At 44.5% G+C, this 26,551-nt stretch overlaps 2 protein-coding genes across 2 annotated transcripts; one reads left to right on the top strand and one right to left on the bottom strand.

Annotated features, from left to right (window-relative positions):
• Positions 1 to 183: 183 nt before the first annotated feature.
• glcci1a (glucocorticoid induced 1a) lies at positions 184 to 26,094 on the top strand. Its single transcript, XM_070922033.1, has 8 exons — positions 184 to 538; positions 15,918 to 16,069; positions 19,053 to 19,142; positions 23,286 to 23,441; positions 23,768 to 23,920; positions 24,034 to 24,244; positions 25,246 to 25,366; positions 25,463 to 26,094. The coding sequence occupies exons 1-8, from the start codon at positions 184 to 186 to the stop codon at positions 25,776 to 25,778; spliced, it is 1,554 nt and encodes a 517-aa protein (XP_070778134.1). The 3' UTR covers positions 25,779 to 26,094.
• LOC139299133 (uncharacterized) lies at positions 10,550 to 11,368 on the bottom strand (the record flags this gene model as incomplete). The annotated part of the gene is made up of 1 exon (XM_070922036.1): positions 10,550 to 11,368. A coding segment is annotated over one exon (819 nt), but the record flags the coding sequence as incomplete, so codon positions are not given.
• Positions 26,095 to 26,551: the final 457 nt, after the last annotated feature.

The raw sequence follows: 26,551 nt of genomic DNA, 5'->3' as shown, positions 1-26,551 counted from the left end.
CGTCGTGAATTAACTTCAGAAACTTTGCTAGAAGTTTTGTCGCAATGGATAGCGTATAGGTCGTGTGCTGGAAAACAAAACCCGTAAAGTTATGTTGTGAGCTATTTAACGGGACATTGCACTTTTTACTACTCTTATATTTCGGCCTACATTATCAACTTTATCAACTGAACGTGGCTGACCATGTCAGCATCAACAGCCGCAGCCAGCTCATCCCAGCAGCGAGTTAAACCGAGCGGCTCCCCGACAGCCGCCTGCTCTTCCTGTAGCAACAACAACACCACGGTCCGGTTGCAGCCTATCCGCGCCACGGTGCCGTACCAGCTTTTGCGTGGAAGCCAGCACAGCCCAACCCGCTCCGGTTCCTCCTCCCTCTCAGTAGCCGGGAGCAACACAGGACCGACGACGTCCCGTTGCTCCAGTCCCGCCAACCCGGGTGGAAGCGGCTCGGACGGCAGGCTGGTACCCAGGCAGAGACTTTCACCGCCGGACAGCAGGAGCTCACCAGAGCGCTTTCCCTACTCGCCTGTTTCCAAAGGTAATTTCGTCCTTTAAAGTAAACGAAGTTATCTTTAATGCACCCATCATCGCTCAGATAGCTTGGTGCTAATAAATGCTAAGTGTCGTTCTTCCTAGAATGGAGCGACCGTCACGCCAAACTGCCTTATAAAATCTGACAATTGAATGGTTTCGGCGATAAATGAACACGGGGCGACCATTTAAAATCGACAACCAATACTTCCCCCAAATAACTACACGCTACTCTTGAGTTCGGCGTACGTATAGTCCACAGTCCAACATGAAACTTATATAAAATCTCATCTTTAATCATTTTCTCCACCATTCGCCATCAGGCGCCACGTTGTGTTTTGGTGAGAGAAGCTAGTGGAAATAATAGGCGAAGCATCTTAAAAATATTACATTTTAATTCAGATGGGCGCCGTTTTGTAAATTAGATGTACGCCGAATTGTAAAGCGGGCTGTCATTATTAAGACATATGCTGTGCGGTCTTTTTAATGCCTATATAACTTGCCCAATAAGCCAGGCCACCTAAAATTGTGTCGTTTCCCATAGCGAGGTTCAACACAGCGGGTCGTTCTCTGTAACTACGATTGAACTAACGTTACCCTTTTTAGGGGCGAGATGCTAGGCTAGTTGGCTAGCTTTCTAATTGGGTCATAATGCGTTGGATATCCGATGCTTGCTCGCTAAAAGCACATAGCGTGATACACATAATCGCCATATTTCCACAATAGGTCCCGCGACCTACATGTTCTAACCACTATCAAAAATATCAGTAGTGTTTTTAGCACACCCCAGTTTAGGCTGATTTTGGTGTGTTATTGCAGTGCGTTACAATGGCGATTTAATCGGGAGTGATGTGACATAAGCTAGTGCAGTTGGCGTGATCCTTGCTATGATGAGGTAAATATGTCAGGACATGGATGCCTGTGCGTGGGGATGATGCAGCTACTCTGTCGAAGATAAACAGGGCTCACTGGTCCACCTGGTACGGACGATTCGCCAGATTTTCAGAATCTGCTTATTATTATAAAGGTTATTATTAATTCGTTACAGTGAGAGGTTGTTAACCATCAATGAAACGAAAAAAAAAAAAAAAAATGATGTCGTCAGCTGGTAGGTCTGTGGCTCCTATGGCAACATTGGGGCCTAGCAGTCTGCGAGACATAAACAGAGCCCTCTGGGCAAGCAGGCCAGCGTCTGCAACTACATGCATGCACATAAAAACACTATTTGGCAAACACGAAGAAACGAGGATATGCATGTGTCTACAAAGATAACTGCAATGTCCTCACGCATACACTTAAATAGCTACTGCGTTATTGCACACCAGCCAGCACACGGCATGTGTCATGGCTACTACATGGTTACTACACATTTGATGGCCCTACTGTTGTTAGATCAGCTCTTACGGGCTATTGTATGCACTTTCTACTCCCACATATCATTGCTGGTAGCAGTGACGTGGCCAGGGCATTTTGTGGCACCGAGCGTGGTGTTTTGGACCCCGGCCAACAACCAATAAACACACACACACACACACACACACCGAGAGAGATAGCTAACTTTCATTTTGATGACCTTTGCTAAACAATGACAGTGGCTGTGTGAACCAGATGGAGGGCAGCTTGTGCCATCACAGTCCAACATATTACACAGATAGGTAGATGCACTGACATTACTTCGTTTTATCGCCATCTTCTTGTGGACATTTTGGTCTATTTAGACATTGTCGTGGTCATTAGGAACACGTTTTAGTTAATGCAAAATTTAAAGCTGCAATAATCTCTATTTTCTATGTTTACAATGGATCAAATGACTCTGCAAAGTTCCCCTCAGCTCTACGGCGCCTTTTGGCATCTTTTACTAGCCGTGACAGCGTGCAGCGGGTACTGTTTTCACCTTGTGAGTGTGTGTGTGTGTCATCATGGCAAAATGTGGTCCCAGAGACACCCACTCTAGCGGGAACTACCACACAAGAGGTTTTGAGTACTTTTGTCGCAACCGTGCAAGGTGCAGTTAGTTACATTTGTTTTAAGTCATGTTTACGCAAAATACTATGTTAGTATGTGAGTGTGGTCCGACCAATACTCATGTAATAATGCAGTAATGAATGAATACTGAATACTCATGGGTCAGAATGACGTCGCTGCCGCTGTGATCCCATCTGTCTAGTCATGGTATCTAGTTTAGCTCATTGTTTTAGAGCCCCACAAATGGCCCTATCAGAAGCCTTGTTTTCAGCAAAAAAAAAACCCTGCATAATACTGGCACAGCACTAAACAGCAGGCAGACAGAGTGATTCACTAACTGGTGAATGTCGTGGAGCATTTAGCAGCTAAAGGGCCAGATAATCTTCTCAAGAGTTGGCGGAGACCAAAGCAGAGCTAAAAAGCAGCAAGAATACTGGACTTACTTTCATTAGCTGGACACAAACACGGCTGCATACAAACACTAATGTAGCTCTGTGTCTGCTGGATGTGTATGAAGGCAGCTGTTTGCAAACGTGTCTTTTAGACAAATAAAGGAATTAAACTATACTCATGTTTTTGGCCACAAAATGTAAGTGTAGTATAAAAGGATTTCCAATGAATATGTAGATTAAAAACAGGATGTAAGGCACTAAAGGGAAACTGTGCGTGCAAGTTTTCATTGCAGCCAAAGACCGTAGCAGGGGATTGTGATTTCACTAATTAGCACTCCTTCAGCTAAAGAGGAGTTAAGCAGTGAAAGTAGCTGCTGTAGTGTTGGTTGGAGTTATCGACTCAGGGACGTAAACAAACACGAATACATTATTTGGATATGTGCAGGTAATCATTCCTTTATAACATATAAGTTCCTACCAACGGACCCAGCCTCACAATCGGCATCTTTTAGATGCTTTCCTCAGTATCAAAAGCCACCCAGTGAATGCTGCCCGCACATCCATGGTGACAGTGCCAACGGGAACGGATTCGGCATGGCTTTTTCGCAGGGCAGGTTTGCCGAGATGTAAACAAATATCGGCTTGAAACAAAACGCAGAGGTGTAAACAGTGTTAAGTTCAATATTCAGACACATTTGAATAAGATCGACAGTTTGCAAATCAGGTTTGGTTTGGCTTGGTGTACATGCAAAAAAGAAAAAGCATATTTGCGGGGCTTTCTCTGTCTTCTCTGGTGGTAAACCTGAGTGTGTTTTGGAAACTCCTGATGGACAATTTTCACTACTTTTCTCACATTTTATAGACTAAACGATCCATAGGTAATCGATTAATTAATGATGAAAGAAAAATCCTTCGTTGCAGCCCTGCAGCTAAACTGTTAACTGGGGTTTTCATAACCAGGTTTTTAGAGGGCTTAGGTGCTGTGCAGCTGTGCAGGGGTGGGCGTTCCATTGCCATTTCACATCATTTTGGACCGTTATTATAACTTTGTCATTGTGCTGGTTTATACAGGGCAGGCACAGCGGACTAACGTGCACACTGAAGGCACATTGTAGCTGGGCTCAAGCACTTCAGACCACCAGATGCTTAAAGTACGGTGGCACTGTGGCAATGACATTACTTTGGTCCAAATCTGCAGCGGGAGGCTGCCTGAGCGCTGTGGGGAGGAGGGCTCGCCTTTCCGAGCCTGGGTTTGTCTCGCTCCGGACGGACCCGGCTTCAGTTGAGCGATGTCTGCGCACAGTTTGACACCAATGTGACAAAGCCGGAAACGGTTGCTACTATGGTTGCTACAGCTGATAAGACAACAACTGGTGCACTGCCAAAACGTCTCGGGTAACTATACGTATACCAGAATTAACTTGCATCACCACACGGTTGTGTTATCAAAGAGTGTTCTTTTCCTTAAATGTGATGACATTTTCAATGATAAAGTAACTTACGTTAAGGACGTTTCTTTAAGGGAGTCCTATCCAAATAATAGTAAGTAATAGTAACAGTTGCACATAGTAAGGCCCGCCTCCAGGAAGAAGGAAACAATCTGTGTGGAACACCTACTATCTTCTCTCCTCTCATTAAAAACAAATATTAGTAATTCAGCCTACTCACAGGGCTAGTTGGCAAACTGCTGTAGCTGGCAAGCTAACGTCTTATTACACTAGCCAGTAAGGAAGATGTTAGAGCTAGTCAGTCACCACAGCTCTCCTAGCTAGCAAGCTTGCTAACTGTCAGTTACTATTATACTAAACAGTGGCAACTTGCTTGTCAGAGTTTACTAAAATTGAACTGGACACGAAACATTTAGATTTTTAGTCGCAAAGTTTCGCCGTTTTAAATGCTGGTACGGCCGGATTTCATCTAGGCTAATGCTAATGTGTTCCACTGTCATGAGACTGTGATACAGACCCTATAGAATGTCCACAGTCACCAACATCGCCTTTTAGGAGGTGGCTTAAAAAAAGAAGAAAGACTAACTTTTTTTTTTGTGCTTCAACTCAGCCCACCTTACTAGGGGTGCTAATTCCGATTTTTTTTTCTCTGACCAATAGCCGACCCTCGTTAACCGATCATTAACCCATTAACAGGCAAGATTAACAAAACAGAAACTCCGGTTAGTCCGGTTCTCAGCCTGCTGACTGTGAGACCGGTGACAGAGAATACTCAGATGGTACAGATGGTACTTTTCCTCTAGTGAAGAGGATCCATTGACGGACAGGTGTCCCCCTCTGCCTGTGGGTCATTAGCTTGATGAGGGGGTGCTGTAGTCGTCTCCCAGGAGCAACATCGTGGCTATTCACTGTTTAACTGTATTAATCGGTCAAAATTCTCATTTCTTATTGTTAATTATTAATATCCGTACACCTTCCTGTAAACCTGTCACTGCCATTTATTGAGTAGGGGTGGAAAACAAGAGAAAGACAGTTTAATATTCTATGTCAAGACAAATTCTGTATGCAGAAATGAGATGCAAAACCTGTGAAATGGTCCTTTTTAAGTAGAACCTTCTGAATAATGTATGAGCCCCGGGTGGGAGTGTCTCTCTCTGCGGTTTGAGATGGTCGTCTGACTCAAAGTCACGCTTGGATGACCTTGTTATCCCACAAAGGTTTTTTTCGGCACCAACCAAATGTAAGAATGAACTCGCAGCGTCTAGACAGGAGCTCTGAGCAACTCGAACTAACACAACAACACATCACACACTGTGGTTGCGGAAATCACACAGGGCCTGTGGCTCCACTGATTCACTGGAAATACAGTAGCAATACTGTTCATAACACCAGCAGTGTCTGCATAGATTAATACGCTCTGTCTTAATGTTTGGGCTTGTATCTCTGGAAACAAATATTGCGCAGGAAGTCCAAACGTATCAATATTAGATTTGCCTCCACAAACCAGCAATGGTGGAAGAAGTACTCAGATCTCTCACTTAAGGAAAAGTAGCAATACCGCAGTATTAAAAGTTTCAAGTTCAATTTTATTTTATTTATATAACGCCAAATCATAACAGATCTATAGATCTAGATCTTGGATCTATCTAAGGGTAATTTTAATATTTTAAATATTAAAAAGGCAAGTAAAATCTTAAATGAAATTAGCATCAAAATATACTTAAAGTACCAAAGGCACTAATAATAAGAATAATATATGCAATATAACTGGATTATAATTAGTGATCACTTTAATGTTGCAGCTGGTAAATATGGGGCTAATTTTAATTAATACTTTATTTACTGCTGGGCACCTTAACCTATAATAATGCATCATAATTTACTCGTTGATTTATATTTTGTATTGATAATCTAAATCTGCAAAGTAACTAAAGCTATCAAATGAACGAAGTACGAATATTTGCCTCCAAAATGTAGTGAAGTAGAATTATAAAGTAGCATAAAGTGGAAATACTGAAGTAAAGTGCAGGTGCCTCAAAATTGTACTTGAGTAAATGTTCTTTGTTATATTCCAGCGCTGACAACCAGTGTTTTTGTTTTTTTTGTTTTTTGCTCATTTAAAACTGATATTTTCAATGCACAAATTGAAGGCAAGACTTAGCAGGATTACATTTCACTGTGTTGATTGAGAATTTCAAGCCAAAGCTTGTCACGTTACAAGAAGTTTTCCCCCTGGCACAAAGCCAGCAGTAGCAGTCACTACACAATTGTCCTCCGATAGTTGTCAATATTCAATTCAATTCAGTTCAATTTTATTTATATAGCGCCAAATCACAACAAAGTCATCTCATGACACTTAACAAAATAGAGCAGGTCTAGACCGACTCTTTATAATGTTATTACAGAGACCCAACAGTTCCCACCATGAGACAGCACTTTGGCGACAGTGGCAAGGAAAAACTTCCTTTCAAGAGGCAGAAACCTCGAGCAGAACCAGACTCTAGGTGGGCGGCCATCTGCTTTGACCGGTTGGGTTTGAGAGAGAGAGAGAGAGAGAGAGAGAGAGAGAGAGAGAGAGAGAGAGAGAGAAGAGAGAGAGAGGGAGAGACAGACAGACAGACAGAAAGAGACAGAGAGAGAGAGATAGACGTAGAGACACAGATAGACAGACAGACAGGCAGACAGGCAGAGATGTATGGCAGCACTAGCAGTAGAAATAGCAGCTATAGTTATAATAATACTGGTAATATGACTGATAATAGTAGTTACAGCTGTAATACTAGCTGAGATTAATAATAGCAGCTTTAATAGTAACAGAACTACGACTAAACATAATAACTGTAGTGATGAGAGTCAGGCAGGCCCATGGCGGCAGCACCCAGGCGTACCAGGACCACGATCCACAGCAACCTGCGAGACGAGAAGGCACAAAGAAACTCCGGGGAAGAATTAAAGTTAGTAACATGCATTGGACTGTGATGAATGTGCAAAGATGAAGAGGGAGAGGAGGAAAGCTCAGTGCATCATGGGAAGTCTCCCCAGCAGTGTAGGCCTATAGCAGCATAACTAGGGGGCTGGTCCAGGCAGGACCTGAGCCAGCCCCTAACTATAAGCGTTATCAAAAAGCAAAGTTTTAAGCCTACTCTTAAAAGTAGAGAGTGTGTCTGCCTCCCGGACCCAAACTGGGAGCCGATTCCACAGGAGAGGAGCTTGATAGCTGAAGGCTCTGGCTCCTGTTCTGTTTTTGGAGACTCTAGGAACCACAAGCTAACCCTGCACTCTGGGAGCGGAGTGCTCTAGTGGGGTAATAGGGTACTATGAGCTCTTTAAGATATGATGGTGCCTGACCAGTAAGAGCTTTGTAAGTCAGGAGAAGGATTTTAAACTCTATTCTAGATTTTACAGGGAGCCAGTGCAGCGAAGCTAATACAGGAGAAATATGATCTCTTTTCCTGGTTCCTGTCAGTACACGTGCTGCAGCATTCTGGATCAGCTGGAGAGTCCTCAGGGACTTATTGGGACAGCCTGATAATAAGGAATTGCAATAATCCAGCCGAGACGTAACAAATGCATGGACTAATTTTTCTGCATCTGTTTGAGACAGGATCTTCCTGATTTTTGCAATGTTACGGAGGTGAAAGAAGGCAGTCCTTGAAGTTTGTTTTACGTGGGAGTTAAAGGACATGTCCTGATCAAAGACAACTCCGAGATTCCTCATGGTGGCGCTGGAGGCCAGGGCAATGCCATCTAGGGTAACAATATCCTTAGATACTGTGTTTCTGAGGTGTTCAGGGCCGAGAACAATAACTTCTGTCTTGTCTGAGTTCAACATCAGATAATGACAGGTCATCCAGGACTTTATGTCCTTAAGGCATGCTTGGAGCTTGGCTAACTGATGAGGCTTTTCTGGCTTGATCGATAAATATAGCTGGGTATCATCCGCATAGCAATGAAAATGTATGGAGTGTTTTCTAATGATATCCCCTAAAGGAAGCATATATAAGGTGAATAGTATTGGTCCAAGCACAGAACCTTGTGGAACTCCATGACTGACTTTGGCGTACATGGAGGATTCATCATTAACATGTACAAACTGAGATCGATCTGATAAATACGACTTAAACCAGCTTAGTGCGGTTCCTTGATGCCAATTAAATGTTCCTGTCTCTGTAATAGGATATGATGGTCAATGGTGTCGAATGCGGCACTAAGATCTAACAAAACAAGTACAGAGACAAGTCCCTTGTCTGATGCAGTTAGAAGGTCATTTGTAACTTTCACCAGTGCCGTCTCTGTGCTATGATGAGCTCTGAAACCTGACTGAAAGTCCTCAAGCAACTTATTGTCATGTAGAAAATCACACAGCTGGTTGGCGACTGCTTTCTCAAGGATCTTGGAGAGAAAGGGGAGGTTAGATATAGGTCTATAGTTGGCTAAAACCTCTGGATGAAGAGTGGGCTTTTTAAGAAGAGGTTTAATTACAGCAACTTTAAAGGACTGTGGTACGTAGCCTGTTAATAAAGACAGATTGATCATGTCTAGTAAAGAAGTGCTGACTAAAGGTAAAACCTCTTTGAGCAGCCAGGTTGGGATGGGGTCTAAGAGACAAGTTGATGGCTTAGATGTAGAGATGGTTTTAGTAATTTGGTGAAGGTCAATGGGAGAAAAGCAATCTAAATATACATCAGGTTTTACAGCTGTTTCTGAGATTCCTGTGTTTGAAGGTAAGGTACCACCTGAAGACAGAAGGTGATCAATTCTGTCTCTAATAGTTAGAATTGTATCATTAAAGAAGCTCATGAAGTCATTACTGCTGAGGGTTATAGGAATACATGGCTCAATAGAGCTGTGACTCTCTGTCAGCCTGGCTACAGTGCTGAAGAGAAACCTGGGGTTGTTCTTGTTCTCTTCTATTAATGATGAGTAATAGGCTGCTCTGGCTTTACAGAGGGCCTTCCTATAAGTTCTAAGACTATCTTGCCAAATTAAACGTGATTCCTCCAGTTTGGTGGAGCGCCATTTCCTTTCAAGTTCCTGCACTGTTTGCTTTAATTTGCGGGTTTGGGTGTTATACCATGGAGCTGACTTTCTTTGTTTTATTATCTTCTTTTTAAGAGGGGCAATAGAGTCAAGTGTCAATCGCATTGAGCCTGCAGCACTGTCAACAAGATTGTCCATTTGAGAGGGACGAAGGTTAGCATAGGAATCCTCAGTTGTATTGAGATGTGGCATTGAATTTAATGCCGATGGAATCACTTCCTTAAATTTAGCTACAGCACTATCAGATAGATATCTGGTGTAAGCTTTTTTGTCTAATGGCGTGTAGTCCAGTAATAGGAATTCAAAAGTTATTAAATAATGGTCCGATAACAAAGGATTCTATGGAAAGACAGTTAGATGTTCAATTTCAAGTCCATATGTCAGAACCAGGTCGAGGATGTGATTAAAACAGTGAGTGGGTTTCTGTACCCTCTGACAGAAGCCGATCGAATCCAATAAAGAGGTAAATGCAGTACCAAGGCTATCCTTATCAACGTCCACATGAATATTAAAATCACCTACAATAATGACTTTGTCTGTTTTAAGGACTAAACCTGATAAAAACCCTGAGAATTCAGATAAGAATTCAGAGTATGGACCTGGAGCGCGATAGACTATAACGAATAAGACTGGCTTCAGTGTTTTCCGGGTTGGGAGTGAGAGACTCAAAACGAGGCTTTCAAATGAGTTATAATCCAGTTTAGGTCTAGAGTTCATCAACAGGCTTGAGTCAAAGATGGCTGCAACTCCACCTCCTCGGCCGGTGCCTCGAGGGATGTGAGTATTAGTGTGACTGGGCGGAGTGGATTCATTCAGGCTGACATACTCTTCATGACACAGCCAGGTTTCTGTCAGACACAGTAGATCAATATGATTCTCTGATATTAGCTTGTTTACTAATACAGCTTTAGATGACAGAGATCTGATATTTAACAGTCCGCACTTAATTTTCCTATTGTTTTGGCCTATAGCAGTAGTGGTCTTAATTTTTTATTATTATTAATTAAAGTTTTTATTAATGACTCCTCTCCTGTTTAACTTTGGTTGAATTAATTTAAGTGGTCGGGGGGCAGACACAGTCATTATGGGGTTTTGGGTGGGTAACTGCTGTAATGGAAGCGCAGAGAAGCGTGTAGGACTGCGACTCTGCCTCCTGGTCTGGACTCTGGGTTGTCACGGTTTTGGTTCACTAATAAAGTCGGTCAGATTTCCAGATATGAGAGCCGCTCCATCCAAAGTGGGATGAATGCCGTCTCTCCTCATCAGACCAGGTCTCCTCCAGAAAGTCGACAGCCAGTGGTTGAATGATGACATGCGGCTAAACATATCATCACTGGTCAAATTGGGTAGGGGCCCAGAGAAAACTACGGAGTCCGACATAGTTTTTGCAAACGTACACACCGACGCCACGTAAATTTTAGTGACCTCCGATTGGCGTAACCGGGAGTCAATACCGCCGACGTGAATAACAATCTTACTGTATTTACGCTTATCCTTAGCCAGCAGTTTTAAATTTGATTCATTGTCGCCCGCTCTGGCCCCAGGAATGCATTTCACTATGGTCGCTGGTGTCGCTAACCTCACGTTTCTGACTATGGAGCTGCCAATTACCAGAATCTGCTTCTCAGCGGGTGTGTCGCTGAGTGGGGAGAACCTGTTAGAAACATGAAGTGGTTGGTGGTGAACCGTGGGCTTCAGCTTAGGGCTATGCTTCCTTCGGACAGTCACCCAGCCTCCCTGGCTTCCCGGCTGCTCGGGAGCTGCCTGGGGACGGCTAGCAGGAGCTACACTGAGTTGGTCCGCACCGGCTACTGGGGGCTGGCTGACTACAGCCGTCTCCATGGTGTGGAACCGCGCCTCCAACTCGCTGAGCCTCGCCTCCAGCACGCTAAATAAACTACATTTATTACATTTACCATTATCGCTAAAGGAGGCGGGGGAATAACTAAACATCTGACACACCGAGCAGGACAGAGCAGGAGAGCGAGAAGGAGAGAGAGAAGCCATCGCTAGCTGCTAAGCTAATGTAACAGACAGAATAGTGTGTAAACAACTGTGAGATTAGCGAAAAAGTCGCTAAAAGAAGGAGAGAACTATCAGTGTTAAACAAAACTAATGTACGTTTAAGTGGTTAGCGGCTGGTTAGCCGCTGTAATGAAATATATACCAAACAAATATAACTTGTTTGAGCTTAGAGCAGCCAAACACACACGCTACCAATGACACAGAAGCCGGAAGTGAAGCAATACGCTTCCCGCAGTACGTCAGTACGTCAGCACGGAACAGCAGTTCTGTTCCATCATCAGCTATCAGTTTGCTTTTACAACTGTTTGGTCATTTCCTGTCTCAGTTGCACCGCAGTGCAATTCTGCTGCTCATTTTGACCTCATGTTCCAAATGCAATGTCATTTCGCTCCTTTCATTTGGCTACATGTTTTTAGCCACGCTAGCGGCCTGCTAAACATCTGCATGATTATCATTGTGCTCATGTTAGCATGTTAAAATTAAAGCAGAAGGGGAGATTATTGAATTATAATTTTGGCTGAAATAACTAAATTTGGCCATTGCATGTCACTAAGAATATTTAATTGTGAAGGGCTCCTTTAAAGAAAATGTGTGTCTGTGAGCACCCGCCCCTTTGTATTTAGTTTTTTTTTTAAAACTGGACCAGGTCTGAATCAAACAACCAATCAGAGTAATCAGGGGGTTCTGTGTTTTGATTCCTCTCTCCCAACCGTTCTCATTCACACTCCAATCCAGAAGGTGGAACCTTCTGTAGAAGCCCTTGTTTGTACAAAGTCGATGTGATTGGCCAGTTACGTGCTAGCTAACCCTGATTGGTTGTTTGATTCAGACCAGTTTTTCATAAAACGAAACACATTTGCATCATAAATCCAAACAGCATTTTAAAGTCCAGATGAAATATCTCACGCCAGGCCAGTACTCCAAGGCTGGAGCGTCTGTTTCTTCAGTGGTGTGGTGATAGCCGCGTACTGTAGCTCTCTTGGGGTCACGTAAGCACACGTAAAAATGGAGAAACTGACAGGAAGTAGGCTTGTTTCAGTTTGAGCTGTTTGTCTGAGACAGCAGGGTCACAACTGTTCATGAAATCTTCAAAACAATTAGATGTGCAATAGTCATTCGATGTCCATATTCGGTATGTAATGTAGACCTCATACCACCAACAAAATGCTGACATGTAGCCAGTAGTAGCGTTTGTATTATTGTTTACTGTTTGTGCCAAAGTCTAACAGTAAAGTTGTGGCCAGTTTAACTAAGCAGGTCTTGGAATACAGTGGCTGAGTGACCCCAATGTCCATATAGTTCACACAGTGCAGCCTTTCTGATAGTGTTTGACCTGCATGTGGGTTTCAAAGCTGGTATTATTCAGATTTTTCAAATTAAAGGATAGTTGTACTGCAATTTGGGTCTTATTTTCATACAATGAAAAAAATATCAACAATGTGTCAATTGCTGAGACCTGGGAACGCGGTGACATTGCTAAAAAAATAAAAGAACTGCAATGGCCGGCAAGAAACTCAAATGGTCGGATGCTTAGACAGGTTGTAAACAAATTCCCAGGCTTTTTATAAACCTTAACTTTTGGATTTAAGATGAATAAAGCGAACATTGTAACTACGGTAAGTACACCACTTCAGACAATGAGCACAACTGCTTGTCCTCATTCTAGGGTTTTAAAAATGCATGCGAGTCGTTGAAACTGTTGTTTCCAGTGATACCAAATCATCTGCACCTAAAATTAGTAAAGGGCTTAATTTGGGTCACAGTATAAATAATATTATCTCTGTCACGTCACATTAGGGCTGCCTGAGCATGCCATTATTCAAATGAATTCGGTATTTATTATCTTGTACACAGGTCTCTGTTGAAAAGGAGACCCTGATCTCAGTGAGGCTAGCTGTCTAAATAAAGGATGAACTAGCTAACCAGTGTCTTAGTAACTGTGTATTTACCCTTATGCCACGTTATGTGCCCGTCACCACAAATGTGTGTCCCTGCAGCCTGTGTAATCAGGGATGATGAACACCGGAATTACGTTTCCTGAGGACTACAAATACAAAATAAAATAAATACAAAGTTGCTGAAGGGGCTGCAGAGTTTTTTCCTTTGGTGACTAATGTTGACAGAAGGTAATAAATTGCAATATATCGCAATATATGTTATCGCAATACAGAGCATATCGCAAAATGTTCAAAATCGCAATATCATCTTATTGTGACTTGAGTATCGTGATAATGTCGTATTGTGGGGCCTCTGGCAATTCTGTTAAAACTGTCTCAAATCATAACTCTAACCTTTCTGAACGTGACAAATGAATTGCGTGCTCTGTGTAACATATCCGTATATATAGGTAAATCTGGAAAAGAATATTATTTCTAGCCTCAGATACCGGTTCTAATTGATTAAAACAACATCATGTCTATGGAGGCCTGGATGCTCTGTGCTCGATAGTTTAGGTAGATAGTAGATAGAAGTACTGGTCTATAAAAGTCATTCTAATGAGGAGCCAAACAGAAGGAAGACTGTGAGGAAGAGGGATATTCTTCCTGTGATGCAACTCTTTGGCACCTTGTTGAGCTACTTAACATATTTGGAAGATCACTGGACTGTACCTGTCATCCTGGGGATTTATATAGCAAGTGACCCAGCCCTCTACCTTGTTTAAAAGGATTCTCTACTGTTGGACCAGAAGCCAAGACACCAGATTACAACAGAAACACACGGCATCACGTGCGAGCACGCATAGGATTTGGTCGATGCTTATAGATCGTTATTCTTTTGCCCTCAGAGCGGGGCAATGTGGCAACATAGTAAAACATTTCCCATGTTTCTGAGGAAGATGCTGCTTGTGACCGGAACTACTTATTGTTTTGATGGAAGGGTTGGGCAATTGTTGGAGCTCTAGAAATCTGTGTATTTTTAACACCCGGGTGTCAGAACTCACATTCGCACACTAATTTTCACTTGCATACGGAGCTAACATTAGCTTAATCGGCTAGCTAGTTATAGCTGATCGAATCTACCTGCGACATTTGTCATTTAAGACGACAAAATCCGACAGTCACCAGTAACGAGAAGTTGGCTGTTGTTTACCTCTGTCCGAAATTCAGAAACTACTAAAAACGTTCCTGAGTAGCCCAACTTATTCTGAAAACAACAATATAGGTCATGCCTAGCTAAGACACATGCCAAGAGTCTGTAAATTGAGGGGGGTGAAAACCAAGCAAAAATACCAGAGGACTCAAAGAGTACTGGAATGGCCTTTGCAATAAAAACAATTGCAGTAATGAACAGTTTTTCATATTCATTTAATGACGCATAAAGAAGTACTCTTTCTTGTACTATGTTCAAAAGAAGAGTTCAGTAATAAACTAGTCAAACAAAGGTTAATGACGTAACGTTAGCTAGCTGTTGTGTTAGCTAGCTGTTGTGTTAGCTCGCTAATTTAACTGCGTTACATCATTTTGCACTGACTGTTCGTTCGGCGTCGAGGCTAACATTACTAGCTAGCCCGTCCAACTACCCTCATAAGTTACAATAAGATGTGTAACATTAAAATTAACACATTAAATACAACAAGGTATTCTTCTTTTTTTTTTTTTTAACACTAATTCACGGTTCGGCCTGTACCTCGGTTTTGGGGTAACGGTTTGTTATGTTTTCCGTACAGCAGGGAAAACCAAAACAAATGCCATGTCATTTATTTTGAAAAATATAAATTTTTTTCATTCAACAGTGGCTGATTGGCCATAACTCTGGTAACACTGTAACAGTTAATGCACTCAAATACTGACACATTGTCAGGAATGTCAGTAATTTTATCTACCTGGGCGGGCCGCCCAAGTAGAGCCTGTGTGTGGGAAACACAACAGAACAGTACAGTGTAGAGTGCACTTGAATTACAAGGCTAACACACTGTCTTATTGGATGATTCAGGAATGCAGTTTTGATGATGCACTCTTTACACCCTCCATTGTGTTGGCACGGATATGGGCCCATGAAGATGGACCTAAGCTTTGTATGGCTGGAAGGCAAGCAGGGCGTAAATATTACTGCCTCTGGTGTAGAAACATACTGAGTTACACACACACACACACACACACACACACACACACACACACACACACACAATACTGTACAGACGGATGACAACACAAGCCTTGCAGCAGTTCCTGAGGTCGTGTGTGAAGTTGGTATGTCGGTGAGATATTTTCATCAGGTCTATCACACCACCACCACAGCTTGAGTGTTGAAGACAGCGGAGAAGGACTTTAGCTTGCAGAGAGTTCGAACACACTCACCAGCTAGTGCTTTGTCTGCGGGTTGATCAGAGTTTTGTTTTTGGTTTGTTTTTTGTTTGTTTTTTTGGCAGAAAACGACTGCTCGCAATGCCAAAACCCAAACTATGAGCTAAAAGCAGCAAAGAGCAGCGAGTGTGGATTTAGGTGTTAATTCTATGTCACTACTAGAGTTCCTGTTACACTGAGCTAATCTCTTTCTTGTCTTTTTATCTGTGCAGTTGAAAGGGCAAAATCCCAGCAGGTGCGGAGCTCGGGGGCCATTTGGCGGACTTCCTCCCTGGGCACCATCACTGGGCCCTACCTCACTGGGCAGTGGCCTCGTGACCCCCATGTGCACTACCCATCTTGTATGAAAGATAAATCCACACAGGTGAGCACAGCCCCCCACCCCCTTTTCCCCTCCACGTGTCCTGCTGTACAGAGATGAAGTCATGTGGCATTTTGGTGACAGTTCAGAATTTGGCCTTTTTATTGTTGTATACTAATGTATTGGTTTGCAAATTACATGGGCTCGACATTGGTACAATAATTGACTAAGGGCCGCCGCTCTGCCAAGGTAACAGTACCAAAGCCACTCACAACTGAATGGAAATGGATGAAACAGGAATGGAAATGAATGAATGCTTTTGCTTTTCCTTATTTTCTGTCATATATATAATGTCACAATGTTGGCTTTTCATATTAAAACGCAGCCAAAGATTCAATTAATGAGGTAAGCGAATGTAAAAGTAATCCCTGCGAGCCAAAAGCTCAGGCTTCAGACTGCTGTGAACACTCGGTTTAAAGGTTCGTCCTCTGCTCCGGGCACAGCACGGCAGTTACACCCGAGCGAAGACTTTATTCCAGCCAAAAGTCTGTAAAGTTGCGGTGCTCTAACGACTACTAGTCGACCAGGAAAATCATAAATCATAAATGTCGCATGCATCTGACAAACTGAACTGTTTGCATTACAGCCTACATTGTCCCACTTAACTGGATGCAAACGTGTGCGGACTTCTGTACTGTTACAGGTATTTTGAACAATGCAACTTGCTCCCCCCGGAAAAAAAAGTCTGCTGCGGTTTTCTAAAGACCAGTTTTGTTTTGAGTGAGTACTGCATGAGTCACCACTGTCAGTCTTGATAGGACACATATCTACCAGCACCGGACTTGTAAAGGATTTACAAAGTAAAGACATCAGTTCATCATACCGTGCGCTGGCTAGACTGGATCGCCTCAGCGTGAGCACACTGTGTGCACTTCAGGGCCGTAGTTCAGCGTACACTCTGACTGTAAAATATCGGTGTCATTTCTTTTCTTGCGCAGTAGTAGTTCATGTTCTGTGTCATCCTTGACCTTCATTTGTGCCCACACCTTCCTGCCCTGTGATCCTCTCATGCTGTTCAATGTCAGATGCCCCCCCCCCCCCACACACACACACACACACTGGTCTATACATCCTGCTTCTTCCAGGTTGTGTGACATTTACCACCTACGCATGCTGTGGAGCTTCAAAAGCCAGGTGACCCCTTTGCCCTTAGCTTATCAGTTTTATCATTGACTCTTGAAGTGACACAAAGGCGTGGTTGTGAGGTGCCGCTTCATTGACAGAACACACGCTGGGCACCTGCAGCCCACTGCAGTGTACTCACACAGTGTACATGCAAACAGGAAGAACGCCTCAAAAGCGTGTACATTCTGCCAGTTCAACAAATACATGTCATTAGTTCAGATTTAAGTAAACTGTAGAAGCTAGGAAGACCTCTCCATTTGTAGTAGTCCTGCCTACAAAGCTCTGGTCGATTGTCTCGCCAACCAGGGGAAGTAGCTGTCAGTGAACACATGCGGACCAGACCAGCAGACCTATTTCAATCACTGAGCAAAGGAGTCAGAGGTCTGGAACCAGGCAAAACTGTTCGTACATTTAAGCCTATCGCTGGCAAATTCATACCACTGAGCCATTTATAAACGCACCGACTGATTTAAATTAGGCGGGTGGGGTTGCTCCTCCTTTCACTAGCCACTCGTGTGTTAAATCATTACTTTGAAGGCCCCGTACTATACTCATTTCCAGCTTTATATTTTTATTCTGGGACTCCACGAGAGCAGCTTTGCATGATTCACAGTTAAAAAAAGTCCTTATGTATCTCCTCCTGGTCCTTTCTGCAGCCCCTCAGTTCCCCCCCCCCCTCTGTCTGAAACAAGCTGTTTGAGACAAACTGAACAACCTCCAAATACTTGAAGAGTAGTCCTGAGCAGAGCGCTTCAATAACTCAGACTGAGCAGGGGGTGCTGTGATTGGAGCAGATGACCTGCTGGGGGCGTGGCTATATAGTTGTGACATCACAACCTTACGGAAGTCCCGACGGCTCATTTAAAGGCACAGTGTCTGAATACGGGCTGTTTTATTTCTCCGTGGACTGAGCGTTTTGATACTTTCACAGTATTTATACAGCACCCAGAGCTGCTTTATAATCAAACAAGACATGGAGAGCTCACTTTCTGCAACATGGGACCTTTAATGTTTCAGTTAATCTGTTTCTGTGAATATTTCGCATTTTCGTGTCGTTTATTCGCCACGTCCCCGGCGTGAATCTCTGTACGTAAATGGTAATGGTAAATGATCTCACTTATATAGCGCCTTTCAACCTTCACGGTTCCCAAAGCGCTTTACAGCTAAGTCTCATTCACCCATTCACTCACACATTCACACACCAATGGCGACCGAGCTGCCATGCAAGGTGCTGGTCTCCATCGGGAGCAACTTAGGGTTCAGTGTCTTGCTCAAGGACACTTCGACATGACGGGGGCAGCCGGGGATCGAACCCCCAACCCGCTCTAACCAGCTTTACCTCCCGTGCGACAGTGCTAACCACTGCGCCACCATGCCGCCCTACGTCTGCCCTGTCAGGTCTGGTTGGCTTCATCTCTCTTCATCCTCCCCAAGCCAGAGAAGGAGAAGAAGACGACGACAGAATAAGGGCGGGGGAAGCGGGGGGGGGGGCGATCTCTAGGGACTGACTTTGCAGCTGAAAACAAACAAATGGCCCTTTTGAGTTGGACACATTAAGATGTGCAAGACAGCAGTTCACTTTCCTCCGGGTGTTGGGACGGGGAGGTTGTGTTGAATACATGTCACTCTGCCTCTCAGTTTGCCACATAGATCATCCATTGCTGGAATGGTTCAAAGGTTTTGATAATCTCTTTTGACAGACTTTAGTGAGTACAACGTGATCATAACGGATAGGAACGATGGCCAAAACCACAAAAACAAGATCCAAATTGTAATTAATGAAATGATCCTCGAGGAGTCACGGTAAGAGCATTGTCTAACAAGTTGTGTGACGTGTTGTTGTTTTGGTTTTTTTCCCCAGACTCCCGGATGTTGGAGTGAGGAAACCGGAGAGAAGAGGAGCACCCACCAGCGCTCTGCGTCCTGGGGCAGCGTCGACCAGCTCAAAGAGGCAAGACACTAACGTGAAACATACTGACCCAAACACATTTAGGCCAAAACCTGTTGTTTGATGCACAGGACTGTAGATCTGCACAACATGGAGCTTAGATTGTGAGATTGTGCATTTTTGGCTCTTTGTATCAGCCTATTTGAACTACAGTTACCCAGAAACCCCTTGTGTTTTTATGCCTCCGTGTGGGCGATATGTTTTTTTCGGGTTGTCTGTCCGCCCGTTCTCTCAGGAAGGCCTTGATGGAATTTCTTCAAATTTGGCACAAACGTCCACTTGGACTCGAGGATGAAACTGATTAGAATAAGAAGAGGTCAAAGGTCAAAACATGTTTTTGGCCATAACTCTTGAATTGATTGCGGTAATTATGACAACATCTCACACAGATGTTTAATGGGATACAATGATGAAGTGATTTTTTTTGACCCAAAAAGGCCAAAGGTCAACTTGACTGCGACATCATTATGTCCTGGAAACACTTTTTGGCCATCATTCAACACAACTCAGGAACGGAAGGGCAGATTGTGACCACACGTGACAATGAATAGGTGACACTTTTGATTCAAAAAGGTCAAAGGTCATTGTGACCTCGAAATAGGTTTTTAGACACAATTTAGTTGCAGGTTTCACACACATGTTGACGAGCACAGTACGGGCTTTCCTCCATCTCCATTCTGCCTTCCACTTCCTGCCTCATTCTGAATTTCGAGCGTCACCGGAATCACGTGACTACAAACAACGCGTTGGAGCGCGGCTAGCTCATCGTGAGCCTGTGAGTGAGTTTCACCTACAGCTCACAGAGAGGCTTCGCATCCAAGAAAACAAAAGCTCCACATTTTGTGAAGCCATGCTCTCTAAGAATCCATCTTCACACTGTAATCAAGTACATGTGTACCTGTTTAGCCAATACATCTATGATAATCCTTCAGTAATCAGTTCAACAATGTATATTCACTGGAATCATACATATGTATCATCAGTATAGTGAGCCAAGAAAGACACATTACATCTTGTATTCAATTTTTTCCTAGTCTTCACTACAGATATTATTCGAGTCTGGACAGACATGGATGTAAATTGCAACTTGAAGGTTTGGCAGAGGCGTACGACAGCGGGGCGGTAATTCTAGTTCTTGGTCGAAAGATGTTTGTGAGTGACGTATCCTTTTATAGTTTGCGTTGTTCAGTGGTTTCATGCTTTTATACCGTTTCAGAGTTGTCTGACGCGACAACCCTTACAACTTCAGTGACGTCTTGTGACGCTCTCTGTTTATTGTCACCGGTTGTCCCCCGACAATGACTCGGCATTTTCTGGTCCGACATACAGAAACACAGGGGACTGTCGATTGGCTGATTGGTCTGCAGCAGTTTGTGCTTCTGTTTCTGATTTGACTTTGGTTAGGACCTCTCTCCCTGCTTTTTAACTGTTAATAGTTTCAAGCCTTTGTGGGGGGGGGGTCCGAGCTCATGCCCCATGTCGACACACCTTGTGAGGACCACACAGTCTGAGGTTCCATACCATACTGGTTGGGAGACGAACCATGCTGAAAAAATAGTTAAAGAGTAGAGAAAAATACTGAAAGAAACCCATTTTGGTGCACACACACACACACACACACACACACACACCCCTTCTCCAGCCTGGATTTTCAAAATAAAAGCCGGTTCTTACCTCTTTTCTGTACTTGTAGCTATGTTCAAATATCAAAATATTCAGCTATTCGTGCTTGTATTCAGCTTTTTTCTGCCTTGCTTTTTAAAATTATTATTCCAGGTTTTTCCAGCAATGTAGCGCAATCCATTTCATATTTCTTCCACTTCGGCTGTGCTTCGCAATTTATGTCGGCTTTCGGATTTTCTGCAGGGATTGAGTTCTCCATATAGCCCCACCTTGTCAGTCCGGTAGCTCAAACTGTTGGCTGCTCTTTCTGTCCGCGCATACCGCCGAGAAACTAGAGGCGCGACGATGAGAAAGCAAAAAAATACTGCTCGGGGTGACAGGGACAGGTGCATGCAAGACGACAACAAAGTCTGTTATTGTAGCTTGGCCCGCTCGCCAACATAGCTGGCAGTTCGGAGCAAAAGCCCCACTCTTTAATCGGACATATCTGGACGCACAGACATGACGCATGTATTTTTTAGATTCGGCATGACTTTCCAGGGTTATTGTCTCTGAATAAACGTCCAAAAATCCGCATAGAAATCATAGAGAACAGACACTCCTTAATATAACTCTTTGTCATACTAAAAAGGTCAGTCTTTTTACTTTACAAGTTTTACCTTTTGCTCCTTTTACTCCTTTAAAGTCTCCTTACACTGTTGGACTATCAATACGGCTCTGGGTGTGGAAGTCTTTGAATAGAGTAGGTCGAGATACTTGTTTGTTATCCATGTTCTCATCTCTCGGTGGCATTGTTGAAAAAACGCCATCAGACCTACAAGTTTACTATGTGGCAGAAGGTAGAAACAGTAGTGAATGAAGTGCAGTTGTTGTATTATGAACATTTTCTTCATCACCTCCCGTGTGGCATCGCAGGTTTGGTACACGTATCTTTGTGGCGCTGACGGTGAGCAGCAGCGACAGACACATCCTCCGAAGCTGGCACTGTCTTATCGGCAGCAGCAGGGAGGCAGCAGATAATGCTATCTTCACTCTTAACTACCCTCTTCACCATCTTCGCAATGGCCATAACCCCCGCTGCAATTTGTGCAGCAGAGGGAACAATGAGGTTCCGGGGCCGGACGACAGCTCGGGCCCTCGCTAATGTGTGCATGGGCACGTTACAGGGCTGCAAAGGAGGAGGAGGAGGAGCGGCGCCGACACGGGACTCCACAGATGTCAATAGACGAGCCACAAGGAGGAAGAGGAAAGGGGACAGACCTGAGCAGTGCAGCTGCTTTAGGTCGACACCCAAAGAAATGTTGGCAGGGATATCAGTGTGTACAATCAGACTCATCATCTTGTCTTATCCGGCCTGGATCTGACCGACAGCATGTCAGAGTAGGTGTGTCATCATTTCTGGTCAAAGCAAACCTCGTCGCAGTCAAAGAAAACTCTTGTTTTTGTTGGGTCTTCTGTCGTCGTTGTGTTAAAACTATTGTTAAGTTGAACAACTACTGGTGCTCATGGGTATGCTGATGTAGTTCTAATTCAATTTAATTTAATTTATATAGCGCCAAGTCATAACAGAACGTCCGGGCACTTTTCATACAGGGCAGGCCTAGACCGTCCTCTTTATAATATCACAATGCCACCCGATGACTCCTTTTTAAGTTTCAGAAATAATCTGTTGACTTCCTGTCCAAGCTTTAACCAGGAAGTGGATGCACATGTCATGGAAAGTAAAGTTTTTTCCGTAATCAACCAAGATGGCTGCTGCTGATGTGGGACGTTCTGAACGAACGGTGGCTTCTAAAGTGTCAGCTTCTAAATCATGTCATGCCAAACGTCTGGAACTGGAAGCCATGTGAATTGGATGTCAAAGCTAGCTACCTAGCCTAGCAGCCTACGGCTACGTCACACGTTTCATCGCTCTGATTGGTCGTAGCGTCCAGAGGCATTTTCTGGTGTGTGCCCGTTGATGATGACGCCGCATTGGAAATCGAACATGAACCCAGAGGTTCCCGACTAGTTTACATGTGCAAATTGGAGCTTTCAGTAGGTTCTCATGCAGTGTTCCCAGCCCTGGGGGGCCAGGTCCCCCACAAGGCATCTTGAGATGAATCTCAAGGTTAGTGAGGTGATTAGGAGAGTGACGACCATGAAAGCCATGCTCAGTTTAGTCTGTTGTCATTTTTCAAGAAAACAAAAAACTGTTGCCGCTCATCAAGCAAATAAGCCACATAAGTTATGACAATATGAAAAGGTCTTGGAGATCCCAAGCCTTACAGAATCAGAAATACTTTATTGATCCCCGGGGGGAAATTGTAGTAAGTTTGTAGTATTGGTTCTCTTTAGCTCGGGGGATAATAGAGTAATCAGACCAGGACCAGTCATTATATTCGGGGAGCAGCAGGTACTATAGGTTACTATACAGTTATGTATTGACTTATATTATAACGTCCTGGTCCGCCTGCCTGCTAAATGTTTTATGTTTCTCTTCTGTCTCCGGTGTCTTCTCCCCTTCTCCCAATCTGATACCAGCAGATCGCGAAGCTCCGGCAGCAGCTCCACCGCAGTAAACAAGGAGGACGACACAGTAAAGACAAGGACCGACTGTCCCCCCTCCAGTACAACACCATCACCCACACCGCCCCCACCAGCACTACCAACCACACCTCCACAACCAGCCACGTTCAGGTGTGCATCAGCGGTTAACGCATCTCCGTACAGCTGAAAGCGATCGCTAAACGGTCAATTAAGAATGATATGTGAACGCACGAACAGGAAGTGAAACTAAACTCCAAACTAGGGCTGTACCCAACTCAGAATTTTGTCAGTCGAATCGGATTTGGCTGTTCAACACGAATATTCGACCAGATTCGGCCATGTTTTTGAACAGGGTTCGGCGGGATGTCCAGGGTGACGGTGACGTTCAGCAATATAGTAAACAAGCCAAGTTAGCCATGCTTTTTCTTAATTGAACGCCCTGTGTGTGTGTGTGTGTGTGTGTTTGTGTTCTGCAGCAGTTTTCCATGTCGAAGTCGGCCCAGATGCCGCTGTCCAACATCACAGTGCCAAAGCCCTCCATCTCTAGGGTGCCCAGCAGCATGGAGGGCATCAACCATGAGCTGGAGAAGGTCTTCATCAAAGACAACGGAGAGAAGGAGGAGCTCAAGGTGGGGGGGGGGGGGGTTCTCTTTCATTTCAATTCACACAGAGATCTTTCAACCTCACCTTGTCTCGGCTCTGATCAGCATCTTGCTGTCTTGTCTCCTGTCGGACTCTGCAGTCCCTGGAGGTCCCTGACGGGCGGCGGGCACCCTTCCCTCCCCAGCAGCGCAGCAGCAGCACCCGCAGCATCGACACCCAGACTCCCTCAGCCCCCGGCCGGTCCAGCAGCTGCTCCAGCCTGTCGCCCTGCCCCTCGCCTGCCTGCCCACCCGAATCACACGACGGCAGTCCTTACTCCACAGAGGACCTACTGTACGACCGGGATAAAGGTATCATCAAACTATCTTTGAAGCATTGACTTAAAAGGGCAAGTAAATGGTGTGTTCATGTTGTCAGACCAGTCCAGTCACAACCACATATTTGTGGTGGATCCTCTGTGGTGGAAACTCTTCCATTCCAACTTCCATTTTGTATCCCACAGCAGTGACTTCCAATGCCTTAGTTTGTTATTTGTACTTTTATAGCCTATATTCTGTAAGTAGGTGACTGTCCTCACAACCAGCTGTCCTCCTGAAGAGCTGAGAGGACAGCAGGTAGACAATCTATCTTTAGCCTTACATTAGTCTCGCATAGCCAGACCTGTCTTCCACACTTTGAAGACAGGTCTGGCTCTACCCATCGTCGTTCTGCGATAGGGGGGGAAGGGGGGAACGCTCTGGCTTTGTTTTTCTTTACACCAATCACAATCGTCTTGGGCGGCGATGCAACGGCGCTGCCCTAGCAAAATAGTGTCTGGTGGGGGGGACTTGTTTTGTTTTGAAAAGCGGAAGGGGAGGGGAATGGCGACTGAAATAGTCCCAGCAGCCTACATCCAGTGAGCCAGACTATCCTAAAATCAACAATTTAATAGACGAAAATTGTTTTGAATTAGGCACCAGTATACAGGAAGGAAACTGCATTGGTTTTATTTTACTATGCGCCCCCCCCTCGTTTAGTCTATAAAATGTGAAGAAATTGTGAAAAGTGCTCGTCACAATTTCCCAGAGCCCAAAGTGACGCCCTCAAATAGTCCAAAACCCCAAAGACTCTTCATTTACTGTCATAAACGACAAAGAAAAAGCAGCAAATCCACAACATTTAAGACGCTGGAACCAGCAAACGTTTGACAGAAACGATTTAGCGATTATCAAAACAGTTGCCAACTCATTTTCTTTCGATCGAATAATCGGTTAATCGAGTGCTCGCTGCAGCTCGAATCGAAAGTGCCCCGGAAACGCTGCCGGTGATTATTGTCCGTAAGCCTGTATCTACACTGTATGTGTGTTCGCAGACAGTGGAAGCAGCTCACCACTGCCCAAGTTTGCCTCCTCGCCCAAACCCAACAACAGCTACATGTTCAAGCGAGAGCCGCCAGAGGGCTGCGAGAAGATTAAAGCTTTTGAGGAGACGAGGTATGGGCTGTTTTGATACTTGTGTTGAACTGAAACGCCTCTGTGCTGCCTCGGGAACGCGCGACCCTCACTGACGCTGCATATGTTTCTCTGCAGCTCCAGGCAGTCCACATCGACGTCAGTCCCCCTCTTCTCCTGCCCCGACAAAAACAAGGTCAACTTCATCCCGACGGGCTCGGCGTTCTGCCCCGTCAAACTGCCCGGCTCCCTGCACCTCACCCCGGCCTCGGAGCCCGAGGAGGACGAGGACAGCGCGGAGGCGGGCTCCGCATCGGAGCCCCAGGGGGCCACGTTGCTCTACGGCGCCCCCACTCAGGTCTCCACGAGCACCAGCACAGACGACCCCCCGGAGGAGCCCGGCTCGCCCTCAGAGACTGCAGACCCCCAGACAGACAGCCCGACCATCAGCTAGACCTGAGCAGAGCTGGCCTCTGGCTCCGGGATCCACGCTAGCGACCGCCGACCATCAACACTGACTGTCCCACCAACACCTCCCCTCGGCTCTGCCAGGGGAGCCAACGTCTCTCTGTGCTGACCCCCTCCACCCGCCCCCCCCCCCCTCCCCAAAACCCAACCCCCTATCTCTGCATGACGTAGCAACAATGTCCCGAATAACCACCACCACCACCACCACCACCACAAAGACTCGCCACCTTAATGTTCTGTCCTACATAATGTCTGAGCTGCTGCTGGCAGGGAAGGACCTGATGGTTAAAGGTTATCACATGCAGGCATCGGAGGGAAGAATGGAGCACTATGGATGGGGGGGGGAGGGGCATGCATTTTAAACTGGTAGTATATTTCTGATTAAATTATGTGTTGTGTTCCGTTTCAACATTCACAGTATGAATAAGCTCTCTAAACATATATATATATACACACATATATCTCTATGAAAAGAACGAAAAATGCTTGTTTTAAAAAAAACAACAAAAAAAAAACAAACAAAAAAAAAACTGTGTATTGCTGTATTGCTATGTACCGGACAGGAAAAAACAGCTGTACTATTCAGGATTATGTTTACACTATCCAGGTCACATTGTTAAACCCTCTCTAAAAAAAAAAGAAAAAAAGAAGAAGAAAATGCGATGAGAGAATAATTTGGCAAAAGAGAAAAAGGACAAAAATGGCCTCAAATTGGTCGCACAGTGTCTGCATCTGGCCGTGCTTCAGGTATTTCACAAT

The sequence above is a fragment of the Enoplosus armatus genome, chromosome 16, assembly GCF_043641665.1.
Source record: "Enoplosus armatus isolate fEnoArm2 chromosome 16, fEnoArm2.hap1, whole genome shotgun sequence".
In the NCBI taxonomy this organism is placed as follows: domain Eukaryota; kingdom Metazoa; phylum Chordata; class Actinopteri; order Centrarchiformes; family Enoplosidae; genus Enoplosus; species Enoplosus armatus.
This window is presented reverse-complemented; position numbering and strand designations above follow the sequence as displayed.